Source organism: Carcharodon carcharias, chromosome 3 (assembly GCF_017639515.1).
Source record: "Carcharodon carcharias isolate sCarCar2 chromosome 3, sCarCar2.pri, whole genome shotgun sequence".
Classification (NCBI taxonomy): domain Eukaryota; kingdom Metazoa; phylum Chordata; class Chondrichthyes; order Lamniformes; family Lamnidae; genus Carcharodon; species Carcharodon carcharias.
Window position 1 is genome coordinate 54,434,480 of NC_054469.1, and position 27,956 is coordinate 54,462,435.

The window sequence follows — 27,956 nt, forward strand, 5'->3', positions numbered from 1 at the left end:
CAGTTTCCTAACATTGGGATAAACTGTTGGGATTTGGTTCTCCCGACTTTTGAGGTGGGTTGAGCTTCCCAATGAACGATGTCGGAAACCCTATTTGCATGCGTTAGCATGTCCTGAATGCTTATTAAATGGCCACCTTGCCAGAATTGTGTGTCGTCCTGTTCCTCCCCCCCCGCCACCACCCCAAATTTAAGTTCCCTATTGGCGGATAATTAGAACATTCAGTTTGTAGTGTGCATCTGGTGAGTTTCACATCATCCACGGCTTTGAGATCAGTAGACTCTGCTTTCTCCTTCCTGTTAACTGTTCACTGTTTAATATTGGGTTCTGGTAGCACAAGCTGCACCAAGGCTGGGCACAGAAGGCACCTTGCCTATAACTTTTTTTGAGACACCTTCCCTATTTACTAGGTTTTCTACCCCAACTGCAAGCCTACCTTCAGTGGTCAATGTACATGTTGGGATTCCTACAGTTCCACGTGCTATAAGATTATCCTTGTCAGCAAACTTGTAAACAGGGCCCAAGCCATTTGCTCACTGTGCAAGCTTGATGCTGAAATAGGGCACATCAAAGCCATCCTGCAGGATAATGGCTACCTTGGTGAGATCATTGCTCACTGTGTATTGCGCAAGCTCATGAAAGGGACTAAGGCTGCCACTTTAGGCCATGAAAAGTGCCCAGTCTACGTCTGACTACTCTGGAAGGGTAAGGTGTCTCAAAAATTTGAGCAACAGGTGAAGCTAGCTGTTGCACGCTGTTATTATGCAGGGGCAACATGAGTGGTATTCGCCACTAACAGTATGCTGCCATCAAGTCAATAAAACGTCCTGCCTATTACTCAAATGAGTAATGTGGTATGTGAATTTCAATGCAGGTGTGATGCCAGGTATTTAGGCCTTGCGTCCCAACGACTGGCGGATCATATCAAACAGCACATCCCTTCAGCTATTCACAATAGGCAAAATACTGACCATACCCAACCAGCTGTGCCTGCAAAACTCAAAACATAGTATTCAACATTAGCTGTGATTCCGCAATTGGACAATACTTGCTAAATAATCCTGATTGTGCTAAGAATTACACTGAGAACCAATTTAAGATTATTAGTTGGGCTGGCAGTGTGGCTCACTTGCATATGCTAGAAACCACATATATTTACACACACGGCTTTTCCTTTGCATACAGAAGGAACATGTCTATGCATTTGCCTTTTAGAACTAAACAAAAGCTTGGGGACAGCCATTCCCTGGTTCATTCCCCATAGCAATGCCTTGACCAGTCAGTCGACTGGCCTGGTTTGAATTTGAAACAAAAAAGCTTAGCTGTTAACTGTTCCCTGCTTTCTCCAGGGCAACGCCTCAACCAATCCAAGTCCACTTGCTAACCACTCAGCACTCATCGGGGAGGTGATGCCGTAGTGTCATTGTCGCTGGACTAATAATCCAGATACCCAGGATAATGCCCTAGGGACCCAGGTTTGAATCCTGCCACAGCAGATGATGGAATTTGAATCCAATAAAAATCTGGAATTAAAAGTCTACTGAGAATAATGAAACCATTGTCAATTGTTGTAAAAACCCATCTGGCTCACTAATGTCCTTTAGGGAAGGAAATCTGTCATCCTTACCTGGTCTGGCCTAAAGTTGACTCTAGACCCATAGCAATGTGGTTGACTCATAACTGCCCTCATAACAAGTGCAATTAGGGATGGACAATAAATGCTGGCCTATCCAGCAATGCCCACATCCACAAACTCTCGTGCAATATATGTTGTTGTTCCCTTTACTGTTGGTTTATCTTGCGTAGTTGTCCTGATGAGTGCAAGATGAAAAGCCTTGATAGCATGTCTTCCTTTTTTCAGCAATACTCAAAAGTTCTGTACTACCAAATAAAACGCTCAATAAATGTATCTAGTCGATTCATTCACAAATACAAAGGCATCAAGAATGCAGGCTGCAGGCAACCCTGCCTTGGTCCTTGCTGTCATACAAATGAGGAGAAGAAGGGTCCATTGTAATTGGCACATCCCCTGGAGTAGCAGTGGCCTGAGCAGCAGGAGGGAGCAGGGCGCCAAGAAGTCCAAGATGCACCTGAAGAGAGACAAATACAACGAAGGCCAGTTGCCCGATCATTGGTGTAACACTAACAATACTTATATATGAAAATGAGAGAAAGAGTGCAGCAGGTGCCTTTGCTTGTCTAGGAATATGGTAGCTCATATTTTCTAGCTTCTCCGGGAAGAACTGTGGCCGTAAGGACTTGGAGGGTATCCCCTGCCAGTGTTATTGAAGTTCACTCTCACACTGAACTTTTTTGTTAGTTCCTTCCAAGGCTCCACTGCAGACCTGTGTGGCATCTTCTGATTGGTGATGCACAAATGCATATAGCAGGTCACAGATGCCCTGTTCACTAGAGCTCACCAGTATGTTGTGTTCCGCGTGGATGCTGAAAGCCAGGCTGTGAGAGCTTTGGGGTTTGCAGTGATATCTGGTTTCCCAGAAGTGCAGACCACCATTGACTGCACACAGATGGCCTTGTGAGTTCCCTGGCAGCAGCCTGTGAGATTCGTCAATCGAAAAGGATTTCATTCTTTGAACATACAGCTAATTTGTCATCACAGAAGGCAAATCCTGTATGTTTGTGCTAGATATCCAGGAAGCTCTCACAACTTACATTTTGAGCCACTTGCAGGTGTCACAGATCTTTGAGGGACCTTGGCGATTAATGGGTTGGCTCCTCTGGGAAAAGGGATACCCGCAGAAGACATGGCTAATGATGCCAGTTCGCCATCCAGGGTGCTGCTGTGGAGTGGTACAATGCTGAAAGTACCTCCACCAGATCTTTGGTAGAGCAGATGATAGGCCTCCTGAAGATGCGTTTATGATGTTTGGGCAGCTCGGACGGGGCTCTCCAATACTCAGCAAGTAGTGTTCAGGATCATTTGTTGCTTGATGCGCCCTGTACACCCTAGTGCTGCAAAGGAGGGATGTCTTGCCTGAGGGAGATATGGAGGAGCAAGATCTCTTGTTCGATGAGGGGACGTTGAAGGGGATGGATCTGATGAGAGCCAGGATGTCTGAGCCACATGAAGATGCAACAGCAAGGGTATGATACAGCAGACATGCCGGCGACCAGATTCCAGGAGAAGTAATGTTCACATTTTCACATTGTTTTTCTCGCCTTTGCTGCCTGAAAGGCCCCAGCACTTTTTTGCTCACAGACATAATTTCTCTCAAAAGTTCCATGTTGCTTCATGAAATCTTAATACTCTCACCAACTGCCCTGATGCTGGGTTGATCATTTGCACTAAACTACAGTTAAATGTGTAGCCCTGGCGATGCATGACTGCTGTAGAACCTGAACGCATTCCCATCTTGCATGACTGTAGCAACTTTAACTGGAATAGTGATTTCACCCATGCCCTCCTCAAGTCTGTGTGCATAACAGCTTATCAGTAATTTGAACTCTTATTTAGCCAGGGATGCACTCCTTTCACCATGACGCCTGCTCCCAAAGGGGGCTGACTAGATACAGAGAGTGTTAGCAGACAGGAAACAGAATAGGAATAAATGGGTATTTTTCGGATAAGTTGAGTGAGTGGGCAAATACGTGGCAGATGCAGTATAATGTGGATAAGTGTGAAGTTAACCACTTTGAAAGGGAAAAACAGAATGGCAGAGTATTATTTCAATGGTGATAGATTGGGAAATGTTGATGTACAAAGGGACCTGGATGTCCTTGTATACCAATCACTGAAAGCAAGCTTGCAGGTGCAGCAAGCCGTTAAGAAGGCAAATGATATGTTGGCCTTCATTGTGAGAGGACTTGAGTACAGGAGCAAGGATGTCTCACTGCAGCTGTACAGGGCCTTGGTGAGACCATACCTGGAGTATAGTGTGTAGTTTTGGCTTCCTTACCTAAGAAGGGATATATTTGCCATTAGAGGGGATGCAGCGAAGGTTCACCAGACTGATTCTTGGGATGGCAGGATTGTCGTATGAGACAAGATTGGGTAGACTAGGCCTGTATTCATGGAGTTTAGAAGAATGAAAGGAGATCTCATTGAAACGTATAAAATTCTGACAGGGATGGACAGACTGGATGCAGGGATGATATTTCCTCTGGTTGGGAACGGGCCTAGAACAAGGGGTTACAGTCACAGGATACGGGGTAGACCCATTTAGGACTGAGATGAGGGAAAACTCCTTCACTCATAGAGGTGAACCCAAGGAATTCTCTACCACAGAAGGCTGTGGAGGTCAAGTCACTGAATATATTTAAGAAGGAAATAGATTTCTGGACTCTAAATGCATAAAGGGTTATGGGGACAGCGTGGGAGTATGGCATTGACATACAGGATCAGCCAAGATCATGTTGAATGGTGGAACAGGCTTGAAGGGCCAAATGACCTTCCCCTGCTCCTATTTTCTATGTTTCTATCACTTCAGGCATAACCAGATGAATGGGTTAACAGGGAGTAGCAGCATAAGACTACCATATGTCCCCCTTGCCATCGCTTCTCAATGCAGATTGATGAGGCATAATCATGCTCCTGTGACCACCCCCTAAATACTATTTGCACATCATAAACTCATAACCATTGATATCTTTATCATGCAGTGAAGTTTCCAGGTTTCTTGGTAGTGCTCTCACTGAGAGACTCACCTGGACCAAGGGTTGCTGAGATGCAATCACCCAGGACCCTGCAATCGTCAAAACCCTTAAGTCTCTTTCCTAGATGGCCTTTGCAATAGGGTGAGACTGTGAGCTGTAATTTTGGACACATGAGCCAAGGTGGAAATATTTCCTGCAGAGGCCTGAGAGAACTGGCTGTGCATAGTATTGATAGCATCACAGTACTTGAGACAGTACAGCCTAAAAGCCCATTCTAGCCTCTCTCAAGTCACTGAAAGCCATGTTATGCAATGATTTCCAACTCCATTTGAGTGCTATCCCTTTACCCAAAGACTACTGACACCCTTGATAAGGAGGCAAACAGGTCCATGTGAAGTCTGGCAATGGCTTCAGCCAGAAACACTACACTCGAACTCCTCTTGCAGTCAAGGCTAATTTGCCCATCGTATCCCTACTTGCCTCGTTCGGCTATTTGGTTGCTGAAATTGACAAATCACCAATGAAGGACATTCAGCATTGAACGTGCCAACCACATTTTCCTCCAGACAGCTGGGGTAGTTTCTGGGTTTCGATTGTTAAGATTACAGTGTCCAACTATAGTCTCTCATGCCTGAAAATCCATTCACAATGAACTTAGGGCTCACATAGCTGATTTAGTCCCCACGAGTAATGGTGCCATTCGCACACAACTGACATCAGTGCAACAGCAGCAGTAAATGCAATGAGCTCAGTGAACACATCTCCCGAGGCCACAGCATAGTTAGGAGCGAGAATTGGCTGATACAGGTATTGACCAGGCAGCATACTGACAAAATGATGGCCATTGCCTAATCTTGCATGTGTGAGATTATAGACGACTCACTATGGTGATAATGTGGGAGAACTGAATCAATAGAAGTTTCTGATTGAACTCAATTGGGGGCAAACTTTCTGGAGCCTTAACGGACCACAGAACTTTGAAGCGACTATTAAAAAGATGGAATCCATGAGACTTGCAAACAGTTAAATTCAAGTTATATTTACAAATGGGAAGACCATTTACAATGAATGTACGCCTGTGCCACCTGTGTGCATTCAATACTTCTTAATTTTTCTTATTCTACAGCTACATCTTATTGCAGCTGAGATGGAGGCAGCCTGCTGACTGCAATGCCCTGTTGACTAAGATGACTTTGGGCGTCCTCTGGTGGCCAGGGGCCTAGAGGGCCTGGCCCGTTATGGGTTGCCTGCGGAGGTACTGATGCACCCTCCTCAGCCTGACCTGTTGGAGGTGATGGGGTCACTGACAGGGTATGTGGAGTGACAGGGCACCTTTGGAGTGTCATGGGTGGATGTCCCCAGAGTGCCTGACTGGCACTCCTCCTCCCTGTGGGTGCCTGATGGGCCTTTGCTGACTCCTTGAAGAGAAGAGACATCTGGAGGGAGGTCAAGGTGCTCCGTCCTCATCTCGCCCAGCCACTGCTGCACTGCACCCATGGTTAGAGCGATGGAGTGCAGGTTCGAGCGCACATTTGGAAGAAACTGCGTGTTCTGCTGGACCTGGGCCTCCAAAGTAGCAGCTAGCCTTTCCATGGAGACAGCCAAGTAATCTCATGCTGGAGCCATGACAGTAGCCAGAACATGGATGGATCCCTCCAGCCTTTGGTCCAATCAGTGGATGGCCTCTGGCACCTCTGCCTGATGTTCCTCTGCATCTCTAAGATGTCTCTTAGAGCCAAGTCCAGAGGCCTGTTATCTGAATTGGGGCCTGGTCTCCAACAGTCCTCCCAAGTGTCAGACATCTCAGCTGTCATTGTCACTGCCTCTGTCAGCTTTGGAACCATATCTGTGATGTGCTCACCAAATTGCGAATCCAAGCTTGCTCTAGAACTAGGACCCACCAAGGTGCGTGTAACTGCGTTGGTGGAGAGTGCGTGTAAACGCAGTGACTGTGCTCCTTCTGAGGGAACTGAGGCTTCCTCCTCAGCGGTGGCCTAGGTGCTGGGGCTGCATGTCCTGGTGGATGTCCTCCCTGTTTTTTCTTGCCGGTACTTGGAACGGAAAAAAGAAATTTTCTGATTGACTAAGCAAACTAAAATATTAAAGATTGTTCACAGCGTTTGCACGCATGTTGGAGCTGGAGACTAGATGCATCCTTACTGGGTTCTTGGGGAGTCCGATCTCACCTTCCACACAGGCATGGTCACGCCCTTCACTGCCAGCTTTGTGGCTTACTCCTCAAAGCTGCTAAAGGGATGAATTTTTGTTGTTTCTCCCCCTCCGTTCTTGGTCCTCCTGTGCTTGTTATGCGCAATTTTGTCCTGCAGAAAGATAGAAGGATTGATTTATGAGGCCATTGGGTGAATGAGCATTTCAGAAACATGCCTGCCTGTTGTTGCTGCTGAGCCCTCCTAATTAAGTGACTTAAGAAGTCGTTTGTCCTGGAATTAATATGCGATGGAGAGCTTATAGTGGCTGGCACACATTCAGTGCTGTTTGTGTGTGACATCCCTGTACACTCTAACCCTTAGACTGCCTGATGCACTTAGGAGAGTGAGAATTTGCAGGGAGTAGATGGTGCATTTACCCTGGCAGAGCAAGTCATTCGTCCTATTCCTGCATTGCAGACAGGTTGGTTCTTTTTTGTACCCCATGGGCGAATTCCTCCAGGCAGCCATGGTCAGATGGGAGGGCCCCCTGCTCTCATCCAGAGGCAACAGCATCTCCTGCTTTTCCTAAATGGCCTGGAGGAGAACCTCCAGAGAGGTATCGCTGAACCGTGGAGCTGAAGGCTGCTTTCTTCTTCTGGACTTTTCAGTTTAAGCACAGTGTGGAGCTCTTGGCCTACAGTGAGTGAATGGCTGTCTGGGTGCCCTTTAAATATGGTGCCAAGACCTTCAACCCCTTGAGGTAATGGTGCAGCAGATGACTTCCTGCCTGCCCTGCCACAAGGTTCGCCATGCTCTGCACAGATGCATAAATAATGAGCTGAACAGCGGAAGACCACGTGTTCAGCTGTCCCTCTGGCCAGCAGAAAATACTCTGACTTCCCAGCCAGTTATTGAACTTAAACTGCAGAGCAGAAGATTCCACCCAGGAGATTTGCACTTGTCTGTCATCTTCCACTTTTGTATCTGTGGTGTTTGTTTACTTGCAAGTGTAAAGTACATGTTACATTGGCGTATTTTACCTTAGCCCTGGGAACTGCCACACTAGAAAATTGTTTTATATGTGGGACTCTTTGTAAAAGGAAACCTGGTCATGTTTTCACTTTATGGAGGGTCATTTTTGTCACAATGAAACATGGAGATTTAAAAAAATAAAACTATTTGAACAGTGAGACTCTAAGCTAAATACTAGAAATACATAACAGGTCTATGATCATGTGAAAGAGGGAGATTGTTTAATATTTTGAATAGAATTCTTTGCCAGAAGGTGCAGTGTTAAATGGTCCACCCAGGTAAGGTTTTAAAACTTGTTAATCAGATAACATTGATTTTTTTTTCTCCCCATTGTTTATCCTCACTTTACACTGAAGGCATTGTCATCTTACTAGGATATAGTTGTGCAGAGCTGGACATTTCTGGCACCTCCCCTAAGCAGTCATTCTTCACATGATAGTGTCAGTAGTCCATGGATAGGGTGAGGGGAAAGGTTGACTTTTATCACAGCTGTGTCTGATTCTTTCCCTCACTTGACATCCCCATACACCAATAAAGATTATTGGAGATGGATCAAAAGTGGCTGAATTTTTAGATTCCCCTTTAGTAGTAGTCAGCTAACTTCTATTACAGTTTTTTCAATCTTGGAGTATCCACGTTCTACTATGAAGCCGCTTCAATTGTCTGTATAAATATTACATCTCCATCTAGTGGAGAAAGCCAGTATTGCTGCAGAATTTCATGTCACTTATGGATCATCTGTGAAGTATTTTGTTCCCCTTTTGTTGAAATTTGATGGTAATAGAGATGGACTTGTTTTCTGGGCAATGTTCTTTACGGTGTCCAACACTGATCTCTCTCACATTCCACTCATTATATTACCCGCACCCTTGGTGAGAAATCATTTCCTTAATTAATATTCCTTGCTCCTTCTCCAATGTTTTTATATATGGGACTCGTACATAATTAAATAAAACCCATTACTTTAGACCTGTGAATGGGCCATTAACGTGGTATTTTGTTAAAGGCTTTCTGGACACGTAGACATACGAACATACGAATTAGGAGCAAGAGTAGGCCCCTCGAGCCTTCTGCGCCATTCAATAAGATTGTGGCTGATCTGATTGCATCCTCCGCCCCTTGCTTATCAAGAATCTATCTAGATCTGTCTTAAAAATATTCAAAGACTGTTGCCGCCTTTTGAGGAAGAGAGTTCCAAAGACTCACCATCTTCTGAGAGAGAATATCTCTCCTGATCTCTGTCTGAAATGGGTGACCCCCCCTATTAAACAATGACCACTAATTCTAGATTCTCCAAAAAAAAGGAAACACCCTTTCCACATCCACCCTGTCAAGACCCCTCAGGATCTTGTATGTTTCAATCAAGTATGCTATACAATAAACATACTATATTAGGGCATTCTAACATCCATCTGAGAGCTCATAAAAGTCAAGGAGGCTGGTCTGACAGGATCTACATTTCTGAAACTGTTCGCAACCACTTATTAGCACTTCACAGCTTTGTTCCTAAAAACCCAATTCTATTAGTTTGTCAGTTGTTGACCTAAAACTAATGTATATGCCTTTACCTGGGTTTATTCATTAACTTGTTTCTAATCCAGTAGGATCTCCCCTTGTATTTACTGATTGCCTTCCTTTACCTGTCAGCAATTTGATGCATTTCGCCTGTCGTCTCATTTAGCACCTTTGGCATTTACTGACTTTGAACCACTTAAAAGCGTGTTCGGGGCATCCATGCAAATGATCTCAAAAGCCAAAAAAAGCTTGTATGATTTACATGATCCAGTGCTTCCTCTAGTTGCTACTTCAGGAAATAATCATTTCTAATATACATTGAAACCTGTCAATTATGGACACGTTAGGAACTAACATCAAATGTACTTTACTTGCAGGTGTCCTTATTTTCAAAATGGTCATTGTAGTGAAAATTTTTATAGTACATACAATGGCAAACTCTTTAACGAATGTAGTGGCAGAGAAGCTGTTTTATCAATGGGATAGATCCATGCAAGCATGAAATTCCGTATTCCACAAGAGCCAAAGCCACTGCTGACCTGCATGTCTTGTGTTTTAAGTTGGATAAGGGCTCAGTACGTTGAAGGCTGTCCATGGATCGTAATTTGTGAGCGTCTGTGACTTCAGAGTACCTTTGTACATTTTACTAAGCAAGTCATTTTGGGGGTCTCAGTAAGTATCCTTTTTTTTGTATATTAACTATTTTCAGCTTGTCCTTTGTCTCAACTTGGTTTAGAATCTTGAAGAGATCTCAGATTTTTGTAACACTTTCTCTGTTTTAATACTGGAAGACTTTCTTAGGCATATCTAGTTTCTACAGCTGTGCTCAATTCTGGTATCTCCTCCAATTTCCCATTGTATGTACTATAAAATTTTTCAGTACAATGACCATTTTGAAAATAAGGACACCTTCCAGTAAAGTACATTTGATGTCAGCTCCTAACGTGTCCATAATTGACAGACTTCAATGTATATTAGAAATGATTATTTCCTGGAGTACTAATGAGAGGAAGCACTTGATCATGTAAACCATCCAAGCGTTTTTGGCTTATGAGATCACTTGCATGGATGCCCTGAACATGCTTTTTAAGGAGTTCAAGTTGGTAAATACCAAAGGTGCTAAACAAGATAACAGGTGAAATATATCAAATTGCTGACAGGTAAAGGAAGGCATCTGTTTTTTTTTTTAAATTCTTGTATTCATCCTTTTATCTTCAAATATCATATTATTGTTCATTTTCATGTTGTGTTTCATTACTCAGTGTTTGCTGGTCCTTTTAATATGTGCATATCCTGTGGATTTGGTCCTATCCTCGATGTATTCCATTCCGCAATTGAGGGTTTTCCTTTCCTCCCCCCCAGTTAATTTTACTTAAATTTTCTCCTCACTATATAAACTTCGGCCTTTATAAAGTTGTATACAGTTCTGGAATTTGGTTTGTACTATTTATTTATCTCTGATCTGTCACATTTTAATCATGTTATAGTTGCGATCAGTCAGTTGATTTCCGTTCCTAGTTATCTAGTCAATAACAGGTCAAAATAGAAGTTACTAATAATGGCATCCCAAACACAATTGTCCAGCAATCATGCACTGGATTCATTAGCTTAAATTCTAAAATCCCCTGTTTTATTAGATTGACTAAACCCTTTCTGTTCGTAGTATCTTCCTCAGCACTTTGTTCAGTATCCTGGCCTCTTTTTAATTGACCTGGTGGTCTGTAACAAACTTAGAGTTCCCTTTACAAAAACAGAATTACCTGGAAAAACTCAGCAGGTCTGGCAGCATCGGCGGAGAAGAACAGAGTTGACGTTTCGAGTCCTCATGACCCTTCGACAGAACTTGCGTTCGAGTCTAAGAAAGAGTTGAAATATAAGCTGGTTTAAGGTGTGTGTGTGGGGGTCGGAGAGATAGAGAGAGAGGTGGGGGGGGTGGTGTGGTTGTAGGGACAAACAAGCAGTGATAGAAGCAGATCATCAAAAGATGTCAACGACAATAGTACAATAGAACACATAGGTGTTTTTAGAGTTCCCTTTGTTCCCTTTGCACTTCTACTTCCAGCCAGGCTATCATGTTGAAAAGCCTTGTCTTTTTTCACTCCCTTAAATTCCGAGATTTCCCGACTCCACCTTCTAGCCTCTTTGGGTCCTTCCTAAATGCTGTAACCCTGGTATGTATGCTTTTCTTTCTTAACTGCAGTACAACTATGTTTATGAGATACTTCCAAAGTGCTGTGCTGGTCTCGCATTTCTTCACCTTGTTGCAATTACTCCTCTAACATTCACATATATGTGTCTAAGAACCTATCAATTTACTTTCTTTTTGACAAAAACAAAAACAGAATTACCTGGAAAAACTCAGCAGGTCTTTGGATTTCCAGCATCCGCAGTTTTTTGTTTTTATTACTTTCTTTTTGGCCTATCTTATTGTCTGTCTGTTCAGTACATGTTTAATTTCCCCTCCTCCACTGCCCCTTCATATTTAAACTATCCGAAAAAGACTCCAAAGCAGGCAGTCAGGTTTTAAATACATCCAGAACAAGAAAAAAAATTGGTACTAAGAACTGGCTTCCAGTATTGATTACTTGATCTTTGCAGTTTATTACTAGTTTAAATCCTCCTCCCACTGCCTTATTCATTTATCCACATGGACATTATTACCGACCAGTTTTAGTTGAAGCCCATCTCATCTGAACAGCTTTCCACACCCCAGCCCCCACAGAAATTTCTCCAGTGTTCTAAGAACGTTAAGAACCTGCCTGTCATTTTTTCCTTTTTTACTTTGCGTTCCTGGCACCTGCAAGGGTTGTTTCCCCTCAAATTTTTACTCATTCGCCAAATTAGGCAGAGAGGTCCCCCTTGTCCTCACTTATCACCCCACCAGCCTCCGCATTCAAAGGATCATCCTCCGCCATTTCCGCCAACTCCAGCATGATGCCACCACCAAACACATCTTCCCTTCACCCCCCTTATCGGCATTCCGTAGGGATCGCTCCCTCCGGGACACCCTGGTCCACTCCTCCATCACCCCCTACTCCTCAACCCCCTCCTAAGGCACCACCCCATGCCCACGCAAAAGATGCAACACCTGCCCCTTCACTTCCTCTCTCCTCACCGTCCAAGGACCCAAACACTCCTTTCAATTGAAGCAGCATTTCGCTTGCATTTCCCCCAACTTAGTCTACTGCATTCGTTGCTCCCAATGTGGTCTCCTCTACATTGGAGAGACCAAACGTAAACTGGGCGACCGCTTTGCAGAACACCTGCGGTCTGTCCGCAAGAATGACCCAAACCTCCCTGTCGCTTGCCATTTTAACACTCCACCCTGCTCTCTTGCCCACATGTCTGTCCTTGGCTTGCTGCATTGTTCCAGTGAAGCCCAACGCAAACTGGAGGAACAACACCTCATCTTCCGACTAGGGACTTTACAGCCTTCCGGACTGAATATTGAATTCAACAACTTTAGGTCGTGAGCTCCCTCCCCCATCCCCACCCCCTTTCGGTTTCCCCCTTTCTTTTTTTTTCCAATAAATTATAAAGATTTTCCTTTTCCCATCTATTTCCATTATAAAAAAAACCCCACTAGAGCTATACCTTGAGTGCCCTACCATCCATTCTTAATTAGCACATTCGTTTAGATAATATCACCAACTTTAACTTTAACACCTATGTGTTCTATTGTACTATTGTCGTTGACATCTTTTGATGATCTGCTTCTATCACTGCTTGTTTGTCCCTACAACCACACCCCCCCCCCCACCCTCCACCTCTCTGTCTCTCTATCTCTCCGCCCCCCACACACACACCTTAAACCAGCTTATATTTCAACTCTTTCTTGGACTCGAACTCAAGTTCTGTCGAAGGGTCATGAGGACTCGAAACGTCAACTCTTTTCTTCTCCGCCGATGCTGCCAGACCTGCTGAGTTTTTCCAGGTAATTCTGTTTTTGTTTTGGATTTCCAGCATCCGCGGTTTTTTTGTTTTTGTTCATAAATTCTGTTGGCTTCTCTATGGCTGTACCTGTCTCTACTTGCACTTTCAGGAAATTATGAAATTTTGAACCCAATGTTTCTCCAAAAAAAAAGCAAAATGCTGGAAATATTAATAGGTCTGACAGCATCTGTGGAGCAACAGTTAATATTTCAGGCCAATGACCCTTTCTCACCAATCTGAAAGGTTAGTTCTGTTTCACCCTCCCACTGCCCAACCTGCTGAGTATTTCCAGCTTTTCCTGTTTTATTTCAAGTTTCTAACATCCACAGTCATTTGCTTTTACCCCAGGTTTCTCTGTTTACCTACAGTGTTCACCTTTCCATTGGATGTATAGTCCATTCCTCTTTCTTCCAACAATATTCTTTTTTTAAATAGCAATTAGCTGTTTTTGATTTGTAGTGGGGAGTTGGGAGGTTGAACAAAAACAAGCGATTTTGTACTAGATTGTTGTGAAGATGTCCCAACTCCCTTCCACTTTCCACTTGCAGTGACTCCTGACCATAGATTTAAATGTCAGGGAAAAATCTCAGCACACATCCATTCCTCAGCCTTGATCATAGCAACTGACATAGGAATATAGTTTTTTTTTGTCTTCCACTGCCCTGACCAAATCCATTCCATGTTTTGCAAGGAAGGACTTTTTGATATGCATTCTGTTTTACCTTAAATTTGAACCCATGCATGTACTCTTGTCCTTTGTCATAGTTTAATTTTGAAGTAATACTGCAGATGCACATTTTCAATGCCATTTTGATTTCCTAGCTTTGCGAAATAATATTGATTCACATCCATTCAAGGCAGAAAAACTAAAATTTATCCCTTCTACCCTCTTGTGGGAGGGATAAACTTAGGAATCAGTTTTATGTGTTTTTATCTCCTTGAAAGGCTCACTTGTGCCTTGATGAGAATAATTTTTAATCTTGTAGTCAAAATATATAGACATGTTTAGCGCAGTAGTGGTTTTCTTTTCAAATATTGTGGTTCTTGTACGCAACTGATCTGTTAACATGGAGGATGTTCATCATTCTTATCTCAACTGGTTTTTACATATTCAGACTCCACTGCTGGCTCCTGTGCTAACTCCTTATAGAACTCCAAAAAGTGTGCGGAGAGGTCCGGCTCCAACTGAAGGGGATAGAATTCTGGGAACACCGGATTATTTGGCCCCTGAGCTGCTCTTGAGAATGCCACATGGTAAGATAATTCGCTATTGTAGCAGCTTGATAGATGTAATTCATAAACAGAAAATGCTGGAAATACCAAGTAGGTCTGTCAGTATTTGTAGAGAAACGGTGAGTTAAAGTTTCAGGTGCAGACCCTTCCTCAAAGCTGAGGATTGACAGGTAACCAAATCCTCAGTTGGGCAGATAAGGTGGAAAAGTCACATTGCTAGAACTAATGTTCCTTCCAAATGGCCTCATAATTCCACTTGAGGACTTTAAGCATTGTAGTTGATAAATCACTTAGGTCCTTCTCTTGACCTGTTATCTTTTGCAGGCTCCCTAACTTGGTATAAACATCCTTGGAGATTTTTCCTTTGTTGTGTCATAGGATGTGGGCATCCATAATGCTATGGCTCTGGAGTCACATGTAGGCCAGACCGGGTAAGGATGGCAGATTTCCTTTCCTAAAGAGCATTGGTGAACCAGATGGATTTTTAAGACAATCAATGATGGCTTCATGGTCACCATTACTGAGATTGGCTTTCAAATCCATATTTTATTAATTTAATTTAATTTGGTGGGATTTGAACCCATGTCCCCAGAGCATTATCTTGGGCTTTTGGATTACTAGTCCCATGAAATTACCACTTCGCCACCATCTTCCCCCAGGAAATGCATGCCTTGCATTTATTCTCACTGAAAGATTTGTGCTAGATATGGAGCCATTCTCCTAATTTATCTAAATTTTACTGCAAATCATTGATTTAGTCTAAATTCCTTGCCCTTGTGTACGCTGTCCTGTTTTCTGCAGACTTGTATATAGTTCATTAATGAAGATAATTACAACAATAGTGCAACCACGAAGTCCAGTAGGACCACATACTTGCTGTGGTACCATATAAATCTGTTACTAATGATAACTGCCCTCTGCTTATAAAATAGCAACCAGTTACCAAACCACTTCCAGTATTATATACTATGATATCTCTCATTCACATTGTCCTTTTTACTTAAGTAATATCTTGAGAAAAGTAATATCCCAAGGCACACCATAAGCTGGTGTAAGGAAAACTGAGGCCAAGCCAGGGAGGGTGCCCAAAAATTTGCACTAATAGATTGATTTTTTGTAAGAGGGAGAAAAAATCTTAAGTAAGGACAGCCAGTGTAGGACCTAGGCAACTGAAAGATTTACCACTAACAGCAGGTCAAAGGATTTGGGTCTACAGACGAGACCAGAATCCAAGAAGTGCTTTTTTTCAGGTAAGGGTTATAGGGCTGGAGATAGCTACAAAGTTAGGTTAGGATTATGGAGTGATTTAAACTTAAGAGCAAGGATTTTAAATTTGATCTGTGAAGGTACAGGGAGCCACTTTAGGTCAATGAGGTCAAGGAAGTTGGGAAAGAACAGGGCTGGATACATATCAGCAGGTTTTGAACATGTAGAGTTTATTTTATGTAGGGTAAGGGAAGGAGACAAACAAGGGGAATCTTGGCAGAGATCAAGTCTGGAAGTCTCTTTTTAAGACTCACAAGCTGGCAGACAAGTTAATTTGCTGAAATTTTTTTTTATTCATTCATGGGATGTGGGCATCCCTGGCTAGGCCAGGATTTATTGCCCATCCCTAATTACCCTTGAGAAGTTGGTGATAAGCTGCCTTCTTGAACCGCTGCAGTCTGTGGTGTAGGTACACCCAAGTGCTGTTAGGAAGGGAGTTCCAGGATATTGAGCCAGTGACGGTGAAGGACCGGCGATATATTTCCAAGTCAGAATGTTGAGTGGCTTGGAGAGGAAATTCCAGGTGATGATGTTCCCTGATGTCGGCTGCCCTTATCCTTCTAAGTGGTAGTGGTCATGAGTTCGGAAGGTGTTTTCTAAGGAGGCTTGGTGAGTTCCTGCAGTGCTTATTATAGATGGTACACACTGCTGCCACTGTGTGCCTCTGTTGGAGGGAGTGAATGTTTGTGGATGTGGTGCTAACCAAGCGGACTGCTTTGTCCTGGATGGTGGCTAACATATCGGGTGTTGTTGGAGCTGCACTCATCCAGGCAAGTGTAGAGTATTCCATCACACTCCTGACTTGTGCCTTGTAGATGGCGGACAGTCTTTACGGAGTCAGGAGGTGAGAGGATCCCTAGCCTCTGACCTGCTCTTGTAGCCACAGTATTTATGTGGCTAGTCCTGTTCAGTTTCTGGGCAATGATAACCCCCAGGATGTTGGTAGTGGAGGATTCAGTGATAGTAATGCCATTGAATGTCAAGAGGCAATGGTTGGATTCTCTCTTGTTGGAGATGATCATTGCCTGGCACTTGTGTGGCATGAATGTTACTTGCCACTTGTCAGCCCAAGCCTGGATATTGCCCAGGTCTTGCTGCATTTGGACATGGACTGCTTCAGTGTGTGAGGAGTTGCAAATGATGCTGAATACTGTGCAGTCATCAGCAAACATCCCCACTTATGACTTTATGATGGAAGGGAGGTCATTGAAGCAGCTGAAGATGGTTGGGCCTAGGACACTACCCTGAGGAACTACTGTAGTGATGTCCTGGAACTGGGATGATTGACCTGCAACAACCACAACCATCTTCCTTTGTGCTAGGTATGACTCCAATCAGTGGAGAGTTTTCCCCTGATTCCCATTAACTGCAGTTTTGCTAGGGCTCCTTATTGCCACACTTGGTCAGATGCTGTCTTGATGTCAAGGGCAGTTATTCTCACCTCACCTCAGCTCATCAACAAACTAATTAGGTTGGATATTAAAACCAATTGCCCATATAGCAAAATAACATTTTGGAATCAGCATGGATTAGAATATTTACACAGGCTGCTTTACTTAACGACATCTATATACATAGTGCCATGCACTGATAGTGCATACATAATCTTCGAATGAAAACATTTCCTATTTCAAATTTTAGGTTGTGGAGTTCTACAATGTGGTAAGATTACTACGATCTAAGCATTTTTAATATGGCAAGTCGCAATATGCAGAGCAGATGCAAAATTCAATTAAGTAATGCATGTTCTAGGGTTTATTGGCTGTGGTGTTTTGCCTCAAGTAGTCTGAAATGCAGCTTGTTCAGCTGTGTTTCAATTAAAAGATTCAAGCTGTGAAATTTTGCTGCCATATCTGACCCATTGGAATTGGCAAGGTTACTCAGTAGTTACCTTTTCTTTTAACTTGAACTTTTCAAGGTGATGGTATTTATAAATTATAGCATACTTGTAAGTTACTTTTTCTCTTACTAATTTTGGCAAAAAATACAGAATTTTTTCAAATGTTCTTTTCACTATCTCTATCCTTTGCACCTGACTATTTTTATATTGTCAATCCTCAGATCTAAAACTGCTTATCATTCATATTTTATCTTTTAAGCTTTAAGATGCATCTAATGCTTCTGTGGTTTAAATGGCAGTGGCTGGGCATCTTCGCGTTGACCCTCAGTATACATTTTGATGAAATAAATGCAAACGTTATGGTAATAAAAAGCCCCACAAGTGTCAAGACTGGCTTCATTACTGTAAGAACTATATTTAACCAAAAGAATCCCATTGTGATTAAAATTGGCATTTGCAGCACAATACCATTTGGCTCATTGTTTCTGTGCTGGGAGATTACTAGAGAAATTTACACGCTATAGCAAACTGAATTAAAATTTGATAAGGGAGAAAATAGTAAGAATTAAAGGCTGCTTTTGAAAGTAGTCTGGAGGTCCCACTGGGACCTGTTTGGGGTACTACTTTATACTGATTTGTGTATAGGTAGGTCTAGGGAGAATGTTGTTGAAATTTTCAGATAATGCCAAAATATGAAGTGTGGTTAGGTATATAGAAGACAAAGAATATGCAACAAGATATTGATAAGATGTGAAATAGGCCATAAGTAGCAGACGGAATTCAATGTCAGCAAGTGTGAAATTATGCATTTTTTTGTTAAATAACAGCAGTGATATGTTATCAATGGTAGTAAGCTCTGTGCTATGAAAGAGCAGAGGAATTTGGAGGTTCAAAATCACAGGATAGTAAAGGTGGTACCTCTGATAAGTCCTTTGAACTTTTCCACCATTCAGTTAAATCATGGCTGATTTATACCTCAATGTCTACTTTTGGAGTTTTGCTCCACATCCCTTGATACCCTTACCTAATAAAATCTGTCACTCTCAGTCTTGAAACTTTTAATTGACCCAGAAGCCACAATCTTGGGAGGCAAGAATTCCAGATTTTTATTACCCTTTGTGCAGGAAAAGTGCTTCCTAATCTCACTTCTGAGTGACTTAACTCTAATTTTGATTGTGCCCGCATGCTATTTATTCCCCCATCAGAGGAATTTTTTTTTTATTGTGCACCCTATTGAATCCCTTTTAATATTGAGTAGTTCATACTCTAGCCTTCTTAACTAATGGAAATGCAGATGCAACATGTGCTCCTAATATAACCCTTTAGGCCTGGTATTGCCCTGCTGAATCTGCACTTACCCCTTCCAAGGCCAGTGTTTTTTTTTGAGGTTTGTTGCCCAAAAATGTCTGTGGTGCTCCAGATACAGCCTGACCTAAGCTTCATGCAATTCTAGATTTATTATGAGCTATAGAATCTAAAAGTCAATTAGGTAATGAGTCTACATAAAACCTTAGGAACACCTTTGTTGAGTGCTGTGTGCAGTATTGAGCTCCACGCTATAGAAAGAAGATCACAACACAGGAATCTCCAAACAGTTGTATTGGATTTGAAACATTAACTCTTGCATTCTCCACAGATGCTGCCAGACCTGCTGAGTTTTTCCAGCACTTTTTGTTTCTATTTCAGATGTCCAGCATTTGCAGTATTTTGCTTTTATTTTAGGTTAGATTACAGATTCACTTGGATGTCAAAGAGCAGAGCAAAGCAGCCTGCTTAATCGGCACCGCATCAGCCAGCTTAAACATTCACTCCCTCCATTGACAGTGCACAGTGGCAGCAGTGTGTGCCATCTACAAGATGCACTGCAGCAGCTTGTCAAGGCTTCTTCAGTAAACCCGCGATCTCTGTCACGTGGGGAAGGGCAAAAGATGCATGGGAACACACCACTTGCAAGTTCCCCCTCAAGCCACATACCATCCTGACTTAAAGTTATATTGCCATTACTTCACTGAAGCTGAGTCCAAAACCTAAAACACTCATCCAAATGACACTGTGGGTGTACTTACACCAGGGGCAGAATTTTCTGCCTGTCAGGTGGGCGGAGCAGGAGCAACTGCAGGCAGGCGCGGACCTGATTGGCGCCTACGATCAGGGCCGCGCCTCGACCTGGAAGTGGCCATGGTGAGCAGCCTACAGAAGGCTGCCAGGCCTTCCTTTAAACAGACTGCCGTGCCGCCATTTTGCACGGGTGCCCGCCCAGCGCATTTCCGACTCCCGTGAATAGTGGGAATGTGCGGGCTGCGGCAGGCATGCACAGACCGCCAGGTCTAATGGCGACCCAGCAGTCTGTTTAAAGGAAGGCCTGGCAGCCTCCTGTAGGCTGCTCACAATGGCCACTTCCAGGTCACAGCGCAGGTGGTCAGCTGAGCAGGGAATGCTGGAGGGAAGGGCAGAGGAGCAGCACAGGCTGCAGGGTCTGCCACAGGAGCAGGGCAGGCTGCAGGGTAGGCCAGTCAGAGTCCAATGCGCCCCTCACTTTTCTGATTACTGCCTTGCTGCCCTCCTCGAGGTGGCAGCATGGCGGGAGGTGTTGGTTCCCCAGGATGGGAAGAGGAGGCCACTCCACATGACCAAACATGCCTGGGAGGAGCTGGTGGAGGTGGTGAGTTCCCATGACGTGGTGCAGCGTACCTGGATCCAGTGCCGTAAGCGGTTCAGCGATTTGTTGCGCTCTGGAAGGGTAAGTACCATGTTGGCATTGGGCATTTAACCCAGCAGGTAGCCTTAGCCTTTGAGGACCCCCCCCCCCCCGCCACCCCCCAACAAGTCTTACTGTTGTCTCTGCATTGAATCATGTTGGGCATTTCTCGTACACTGGGTGGGCAAGCAGATAGTGCCCATGCTTATATCAGCCTGAGTGATTCATGAGGAGATGAGTTCTCCCCCGCACCACGTGTTGCTCTTAGTCGCACATGGCTAGTCTTGGGGCAATCTGCAGGAGATGCAGCTAGGCACAGACTCAGAACTCCAACACATGTCCTATTCACGGTGATGAGATGGTAGAAGGGGAGCCTCAAGGTCTCATGGCCAAGAGCCATCTGCTGCCCTCAACTCTGCACGTAGTTGTGCCTCCTTGCTTTGGGAGCTAAGACCAAGTGTTTCCTAAAGTGACGCAGAATGTGTCCAAGGTAGCCATTGGGAGAGGTTGGGAGCAGGTGTACTATCTTTGTGTGACTGATTAGCAGTAGCGGGGAGAGGAGGCATTGGAGGCCCGATATGGGCCACTGTGGTTGGCATGCATGTGCAGAGTCCATGTGTGAATTGTTGCAATGAATGGTCTTCTCTGTTTTTCAGGAGAAGAAGGCTCACAATGTGTGTGAGCATTCACAGACTGGAGACGGCCAGGCCCAGCTCATGATGTTAAACTGTTTCGATCAGGAGGCCCTGGAGCCTGAGAGGCGCCATGCGCCGAGGTCAACTGGTGTCCGTGAGGCTGGGGTGGAACGGCCTGGTATTTGAAGCCAACAGTGAAATCTGCTATGTTGTCCCAACATCCATAGCACTGATGATTGTTTGATTTATTATTGTTGCAACATTGCTCAACCATAGACTGATAGAGTCAGAGGTGTGGATTATAGACAAAGGTCCCTCGGCCCTTCGAAGATGTGCATATCAAGCGCTTCCCAAAGTCACCTTATCCCATTTCCCAACACTATGCCCATGGCCTTGTATGCCATGGCATCACAACTGCACATCCAAATACTTATTACATGTTAGGAGGGTTTCTGCATCCGCCACCCTTTCAGGCAGTGCGTTTTACATTCCCAACGCACTCTGTGCAAAAGTTGTTCATCACCTCACTCGTCAACCTCATGCCCCTTACCTTAAATCAGTGCCACCTGCTTACTCATCCCAATGCCAAGGGGGAAAGTTCCTTTCTGTCGACACTAACTATGCCCCTCATAATGTTATAAATCTCAATAATGTCACCCCTCAATCTCCTCTGCTCCAGGGGAAATAATCTCAGTCTATGCTATGTCTCCTCATAAGTCAAACTCTCCAGCCCAGCTAGCAGCCTAGTCAAAGACCTCTGCACTCTCTCCACTCCAATCACATTCCTCCTGTGAAGCGCATTTCACAACTGCACGCAGAACTATAGCTGTGGCCTAGGCAGCGTTTTCTGCACTTGCAACATGACCTCCCTGTTCCTATATTCTAGTCCTCGGCTAATAAAGGCAAGTGTGGCATTTACCTTCTTCAACACCTTATGTACCTGTCCCGCTACCTCAACGGATCTATCGACATGCACAGCAAGGTCCCTCTGATCCTCCTTACTTTCCACGGTCCTACCATTCCTCGTGTATTCTCGTACCTTGTTTCTCCTGTCCAAGTGCATCACCTCACACTTATCCACATAACATTCCATTTAGCATTCGTCTGTAATGTAAGTGTATCCTCCTGACGATTTGCCACCCCACCAATATTCATGTCCATAGGTTCTGGAAGGTTGAGCGCATAATGAGCTGGGAGAAAGGGATGAAGTGTGTCACTGTGTGCACGCTAACTGTCCTTGTTAATTTCAGCATCATCAGAGCTTGTCCACCAAGAGGAATTCCAGATGCCCCCTCTCACACCTGAGGGCCCTCAACTGTCACCTGCGTCACACCATTTTTGCGAGGCAGGCACCAGCGCAGATACTAGCACCTCGGTGGGCATTGCAACATTGGCAGAGTGGAGAGGACACTTCACAATCACTGGAGGAGCTGGCAGAGACAGAGTGGTGATGACGCCAGCAGTCGGAGGACTGCAGGGGGCCCGGCACATGCTTAGTTGGTGCGTGCTGATGTGCCTTTGGAGTCGTCTGCGACGCGGCAGCTGCAGGAAATGCGGCCAGGTGTGTGGGAGCATCTGGGAGTGTTACATGAGACTATGCTTCGCTTGGTGTCTGTGGTGGAGGAGGCCACGCGGAGCATCACTGATGCAATGAGCCTCATGGCAGAGTGTCATGCTTCCTCCGTGGAGAGAATGGCGACTCTCATGGAGAGGGGCCTCCAGGAGAACAAGCAGGTTCTCGTGGGGTTACACTCGGACCTGCAAGCCCTCACAGTGCCATTGGCCACAGCTGGTCATTGCCATTGTGGGAGATGGTGTGGGCTTCAAGCTTCCCAGCTCATTGCCCATCCATCAACGGTGAGCATGGAGGTCCGGGGCAACCTCACAACGGCAGAAAAGCTGCCTGTCTTATCTGCGGGCCCCTCTCATGGTGTGCCGGATGAAGGCCACAGCTGCTCCATCCCTCTCCCAGTGACCGCTTCATTGGGTGAGACTGCGACGACTGGGGAGATGCCAGCTGTGGACCTGGCTGATCCCTCCCAGGCACAAGTTCCTCAGGTCAGAGGATAACCGCCAAGGTCACCGAAACCAACAGGACAGCAGAGTCAGCAGGCTGTCTCAGATGCCACTCCGAGCGATGAGGCGGCACTAAGACGTAGCACCTGTAAACATAAGCATAAGGCACCTTAGGCACACCATGGGTTTCTCATTAGGTGCTTTTGTGTTGGCCCTAAATTAGGGACTTATTATTTGTTTTTGCTTGAATAAAGTTTTGTTTTGACTTTGAGAGAACTTCTGATGGTGAAAATTAAAACCAGATGTGTTACCATGGCTGAGGGTGGCTCCTTTGTTTTACTTTTGTATGTTTTACATACATGTCATGGGCGTTTGAGTGGACATTGAAGTTTACCTCCAAAGCCCTTAGTTGCAACTGATGACCTGGCAGATTTAGCACTTAAGTGGCAAGTATGGAAGCGCCAGGCAAGGCTGGTCCTGCTGGTCCATTTGTGTGGAGCTAGCTGAAGGGTCATTGGATTAAAGTCTCCTGGATGTCCTTGCCTCCTTGTAGTCCCGGATCAGCGTTTATCCCTTCATCATTCCCATGTGCTTCCTCATATCCTCAGAATCAGTGCTGGACTCATCATGTGCAGCCGCATCCACTGTGCCCCCGTTTCCAGCGCAAGATTGTGGAGAGCATAGCATGCAACCACTATCAGTAACACACGATCTGGGGGATACTAGGGTGTGCCCCCTGAGCAGTCCAGGCATCAGAAGCACATCTTGAGAAGACTGATGGCTCTCTCCACCACAGCCCTTGTGGAGGCATGGCTCCTATTGTACCGCTGCTCAGCTTCTGGCATTGGGTGGCAGAGAGGTGTCATGAGCCACCTGAGGGGATAGCCCTTATCACCCAGCAGCTAGCCATCAAGCCAAGCCGGAGCACTGAAGAGCCCCGGCACTTGGGGGTGTCTGAGGATGTAGCGTCGTGGGAGCTGCCTGGTACTTTGCACAGACTTGTTAAATCAGCATCCTGTGATCACACACTATCTGCACGTTCATGGAGTGGAAACCTTTCCTGTTGATGAAGGCACTGGGCTCACCTGCTGGCACCTTGATTGCCACATGTGGGCAGTCTATTGCACCCTGGATGCGGGGGAAGCCAGCAATGGCCAGTAAGCCTCTGGCTCACTGTGTCTGGCTTGCCTGGTCCCAGAAGATGAAGGTCAATGCACGCCTGAACAGAGCGTCTGTGAACTGCTTGACACAAGTGTGGACAGCTAATTGATTGATTGGGAGATATCGCAAAGATCACCCACCGAGCCCTGGAAGGAACCAGAGGCATAAGAGTTGAGGGCAACTGTGACCTTCAGAGCCACTGGCATGGGGTGTCCGCCCACACAGGAGAGATCTGAAGGCCAATCGTCTGATAGATGTAGTTGACTGTCTCCCTTGACTGTTGGTGCCTCCTTCGGCACTGCACCTCAGTCATATTGAGGTAGCTGCTTCGCCGCCTGTATACCCTGGCAGCAGGATAGTGGTGTCTTCTGCGGCCCCCTTCCACCTTGGACTACCTCTTAGCCCTGTGCCCCTTGTGCATGTGCCTGTACTCCCAAAGGTGGCTCTCTTGGAGGCTGATTGTGCACTCCTGGCCTCTACCTTATTCTAGCTCTCCCTTCCTCCTCAGAGGAGCTGCCTCCAGTGGACATGCCAGAACCCATACCCAGGCCAAAGGGAGGCCTCCAGAAAGCTGCAGGCCTGATAAAGATTACTGACTGTAGAGTGCTAACCTGAAGGTTCAAAGTACACAGAAAGCTGCTGGAATTTGTTCTGAACTGCTACAGATCACACAGGCAAGTTTAAAAAACTTTCTGCAATAAATACTCAGACCAGATTGACAACCCCACTGAGCCCTCTTATCCCACCCGTGGATGAGTTTGATTAAAAAGTCTCTTACCCGCCTGCCCGTTGCGCCTGTGCGCCGGCCCAAAGATCACACAGACAGCTGAAAATTGCCATCGATTGACGATTTAAGGGCCTTAACTAGCCTGTTAATCAATGGCGGGTGTGCGTGGAACTTCATCTCGCACCTGCCCAGTGAAATATCGCGATAGTGCGCGGTTCCGTCAGGGACGCTTGCCTGACATCACCGTGCGTCATTTTACGCGCTAACATGCCGGGCCCACCCCCCGCGCGTCAAGCAGAAAATTCTGCCCCAGATGAACTGCAGCGGCTCAAGAAAGTGGCTCATCACCACCACCTTGAGCATAATTAGAGATGAACAACAAATGCTGTCCTGCCACCAATGTTCACATCCCAGGAATGAATAAAAAATACAAAGTAAGACTTGAAATATAGGGAATTTTTATGTTATAACTTTCTTAACAGTACTACTCATGACATAGCACATTTGTAATCAGTTTCTTCAAATCGCAGCAACTAAGGTTTTTGTGCAGCATGTTTGTGGGCAGAAATAATCTACAGGAAGTACCTAATTAATTCTGAACAATTTTTATTGGTGCAAAAATCACTTTTTGGAGCTCAATATGTAAACAATCAGCATTTAATAACAGAATTAAAAGAAGTTTTAAGTCCAATGGCATCTGAGAAAAGAAAAGATGGGCTCAAATTTTGGAAGCGATGTTCTGTTTATGAAACGTTCAATATCTTTTCTCTTTATGGATTCCAACAGACCTGATGCATAATTCCAGCGTTTCCATATTTTTTTTTAGCTCTGTTTTAATATAATCGGAAATGATGTTTGTTTTTGCTGTTATGCCCTAGGTCCTGCTGTGGATTGGTGGGCCCTTGGTGTGTGTTTATTTGAATTTCTGACAGGCATTCCCCCTTTCAATGATGAAACACCACAACAAGTCTTTCAGAATATCTTGAACAGAGGTATGAACTTCTGCTGCATTTTTCCTTAAAAGTAACCACCATGTTTCTGTTCATCATCAAGTAGGGAATCCAAAATATTTTCCTTCACATTCAATCACTTTAATTTCAATAAACATGACATTGCATTCTAGGAATACTGATTAGCTTAATGATGTGTAAAATTAGTGAAACCATTTTCGGCATGTACATAATGAGTAAATCACAATACTGTTCTTTGTGCCTTGTTTCAATTTCTCATATGTAAGACCCACCTTCATGGGAGTAGTTATGTCAGGACATGTTAGCAGTATCTCAGTTTTTACGATCATGTAAAGAAAAAGAAAAATCTGCCTTTCACGACCTCTGGACATTCCAAAGAGTCTTACAGCCGAAAACAATATCAACGTATATAGTGCCTCTAACAAAATAAAACATTCTGTTGTGCTTCACAAAGGCATTATAAACTAAAATACGACACCGAGTCTCATGAGCACATATTAGGGCAGATGACCAAAAGCTTGGTCAAAGAGTTTGGTTTTAAGGACTATTTTAAAGGAGAAAAATGAAGTAGAGAGGTGTAGGGAGAATATTCTAGAGCTTGGGGCCAAAGCAGCTGCGGTCAAAGCCACCAATGCTGGAACTATTAAAATAGGAGATGATTAAGAGGTTGGAATTAAGGGAGCACAGATATCTCGGGTTGTATGGCAGTGGAATGATTTAAAATTGGTGATGTTCAAGAGGCTGGAATTGAAGGAATGCAGATATTTTGGAGGATTGTAGGGTTAGAAGAGATTACAGAAATAGGGAGGGGCCATGGGTATGGAGGGATTTGAAAGAAAGGAAGAGAAAATCTAGGTGTTGTTAAACCTGGAGCCAGTGTAGATCAGCAGAGGGGTGATGGGTGGACAGCATTTTGTGCAAGTTAGGATGCGAGCAGCAGAGTTTTGAATGACCTCAAGCTTACAAAGGGTAGAACGGAGATGGCCAGGAGTGCATTAGAATAGTCAGGCCTGACAGTAACAAAGGTATGGTTGGGCAGCAGAAGAAGAGACAGGCAATTTTTAAAAAATTCATTTATGGGTTAACTCTGCTGCTGTTCTTCAGATAATGCTATGGGATCTTTTGACATCCACCTGGGAGGGCAGATAGAACCTCAGTTACATCTTTTACGAGAGACTGCATATCCTACAGTGTAGCAAGCCTTCAGAACTGCACCAAGAGTCATTCTTAATTTTGCACTGAAGTTTCTTAAGTGGGATTTGAACCCACAATTTTCTTATTCCAAGGCAAGAGTGATGTCACAGAGTCACAACAGTCAAAGGACTGCAGCATTCTTGAATTTGGGAAGGAATATATGATTGGGTTCTCACTCTTGATCATTATCCAAAGATTGCTGCAGGAAAATATGCTTTTATGGATAAAGAAGAGTCATGTGGACTCGAAACGTTAACTCTGTTTCTCTCACCACAGATGCTGCCAGACCTGCTGAGTTTTTCCAGCATTTTCTGTTTTTATTTCATGCTTTTATGGATGTTGTGTTGAATAGGACTGGCTCTGTTGCCGTGCTTTCCTATCTGTACTCTTGAAACATGGTACAGAGGAGTGGTTAGCCCCCATCTAACCATGTTCCAAGTATTCCAACAGTCTGCCTTCAGGAGAACATAAGGAAAAAAGTCATGGAGTGCAAGGTGTTGTCGAGTTGCGTTAGCAAATTCAGAATATAGCTGCTGGAAGGTCCAGAAGGACTTGCATTTTATAATGCATTATTATGTCCCTTAAGTGCATTGACGGGCAGAGGGATCTGGGTGTACAGGTCCACAGGTCACTGAAAGTGGCAATGCAGGTGGATAAGGTAGTCAGGAAGGCATATGGCATGCTTGCCTTCATTGGCAGGGGTATTGAGTATAAAAGCTGGGAAGTCATGCTGCAGATTTATAGAACCTTGTTTAGGCCACACTTGGAATGTTGCGTGCAATTCTGGTCGCCACATTACCAGAAGGATATGGAGGCGTTGGAGAGGGTGCAGAGGAGGTTTACCAGGATGCTGCCTGGTCTGGAGGTTATTAGCTATGAGGAGAGGTTGGAGAAACTTGGATTGTTCTCACCAGAGCGACGGAGATTGAGGGGCGACTTGATAGAAGTTTACAAAATTATGAGTGGCATGG

The 27,956-nt window shown here is 44.6% G+C and overlaps 1 protein-coding gene across 5 annotated transcripts in view; it reads left to right on the forward strand.

The window, feature by feature from the left end:
• The window catches only part of mastl (microtubule associated serine/threonine kinase-like), a 60,214-nt gene that overhangs the window by 24,053 nt on the left and 8,205 nt on the right, over positions 1–27,956 (forward strand). For all 5 annotated transcript variants that reach the window (XM_041183252.1, XM_041183253.1, XM_041183256.1 and 2 more), the window contains 2 exons: positions 14,360–14,498; positions 25,699–25,812. In XM_041183252.1, coding sequence (XP_041039186.1) covers positions 14,360–14,498; positions 25,699–25,812 — 253 coding nt within the window. The remainder of the gene's footprint in view (positions 1–14,359; positions 14,499–25,698; positions 25,813–27,956) is intronic.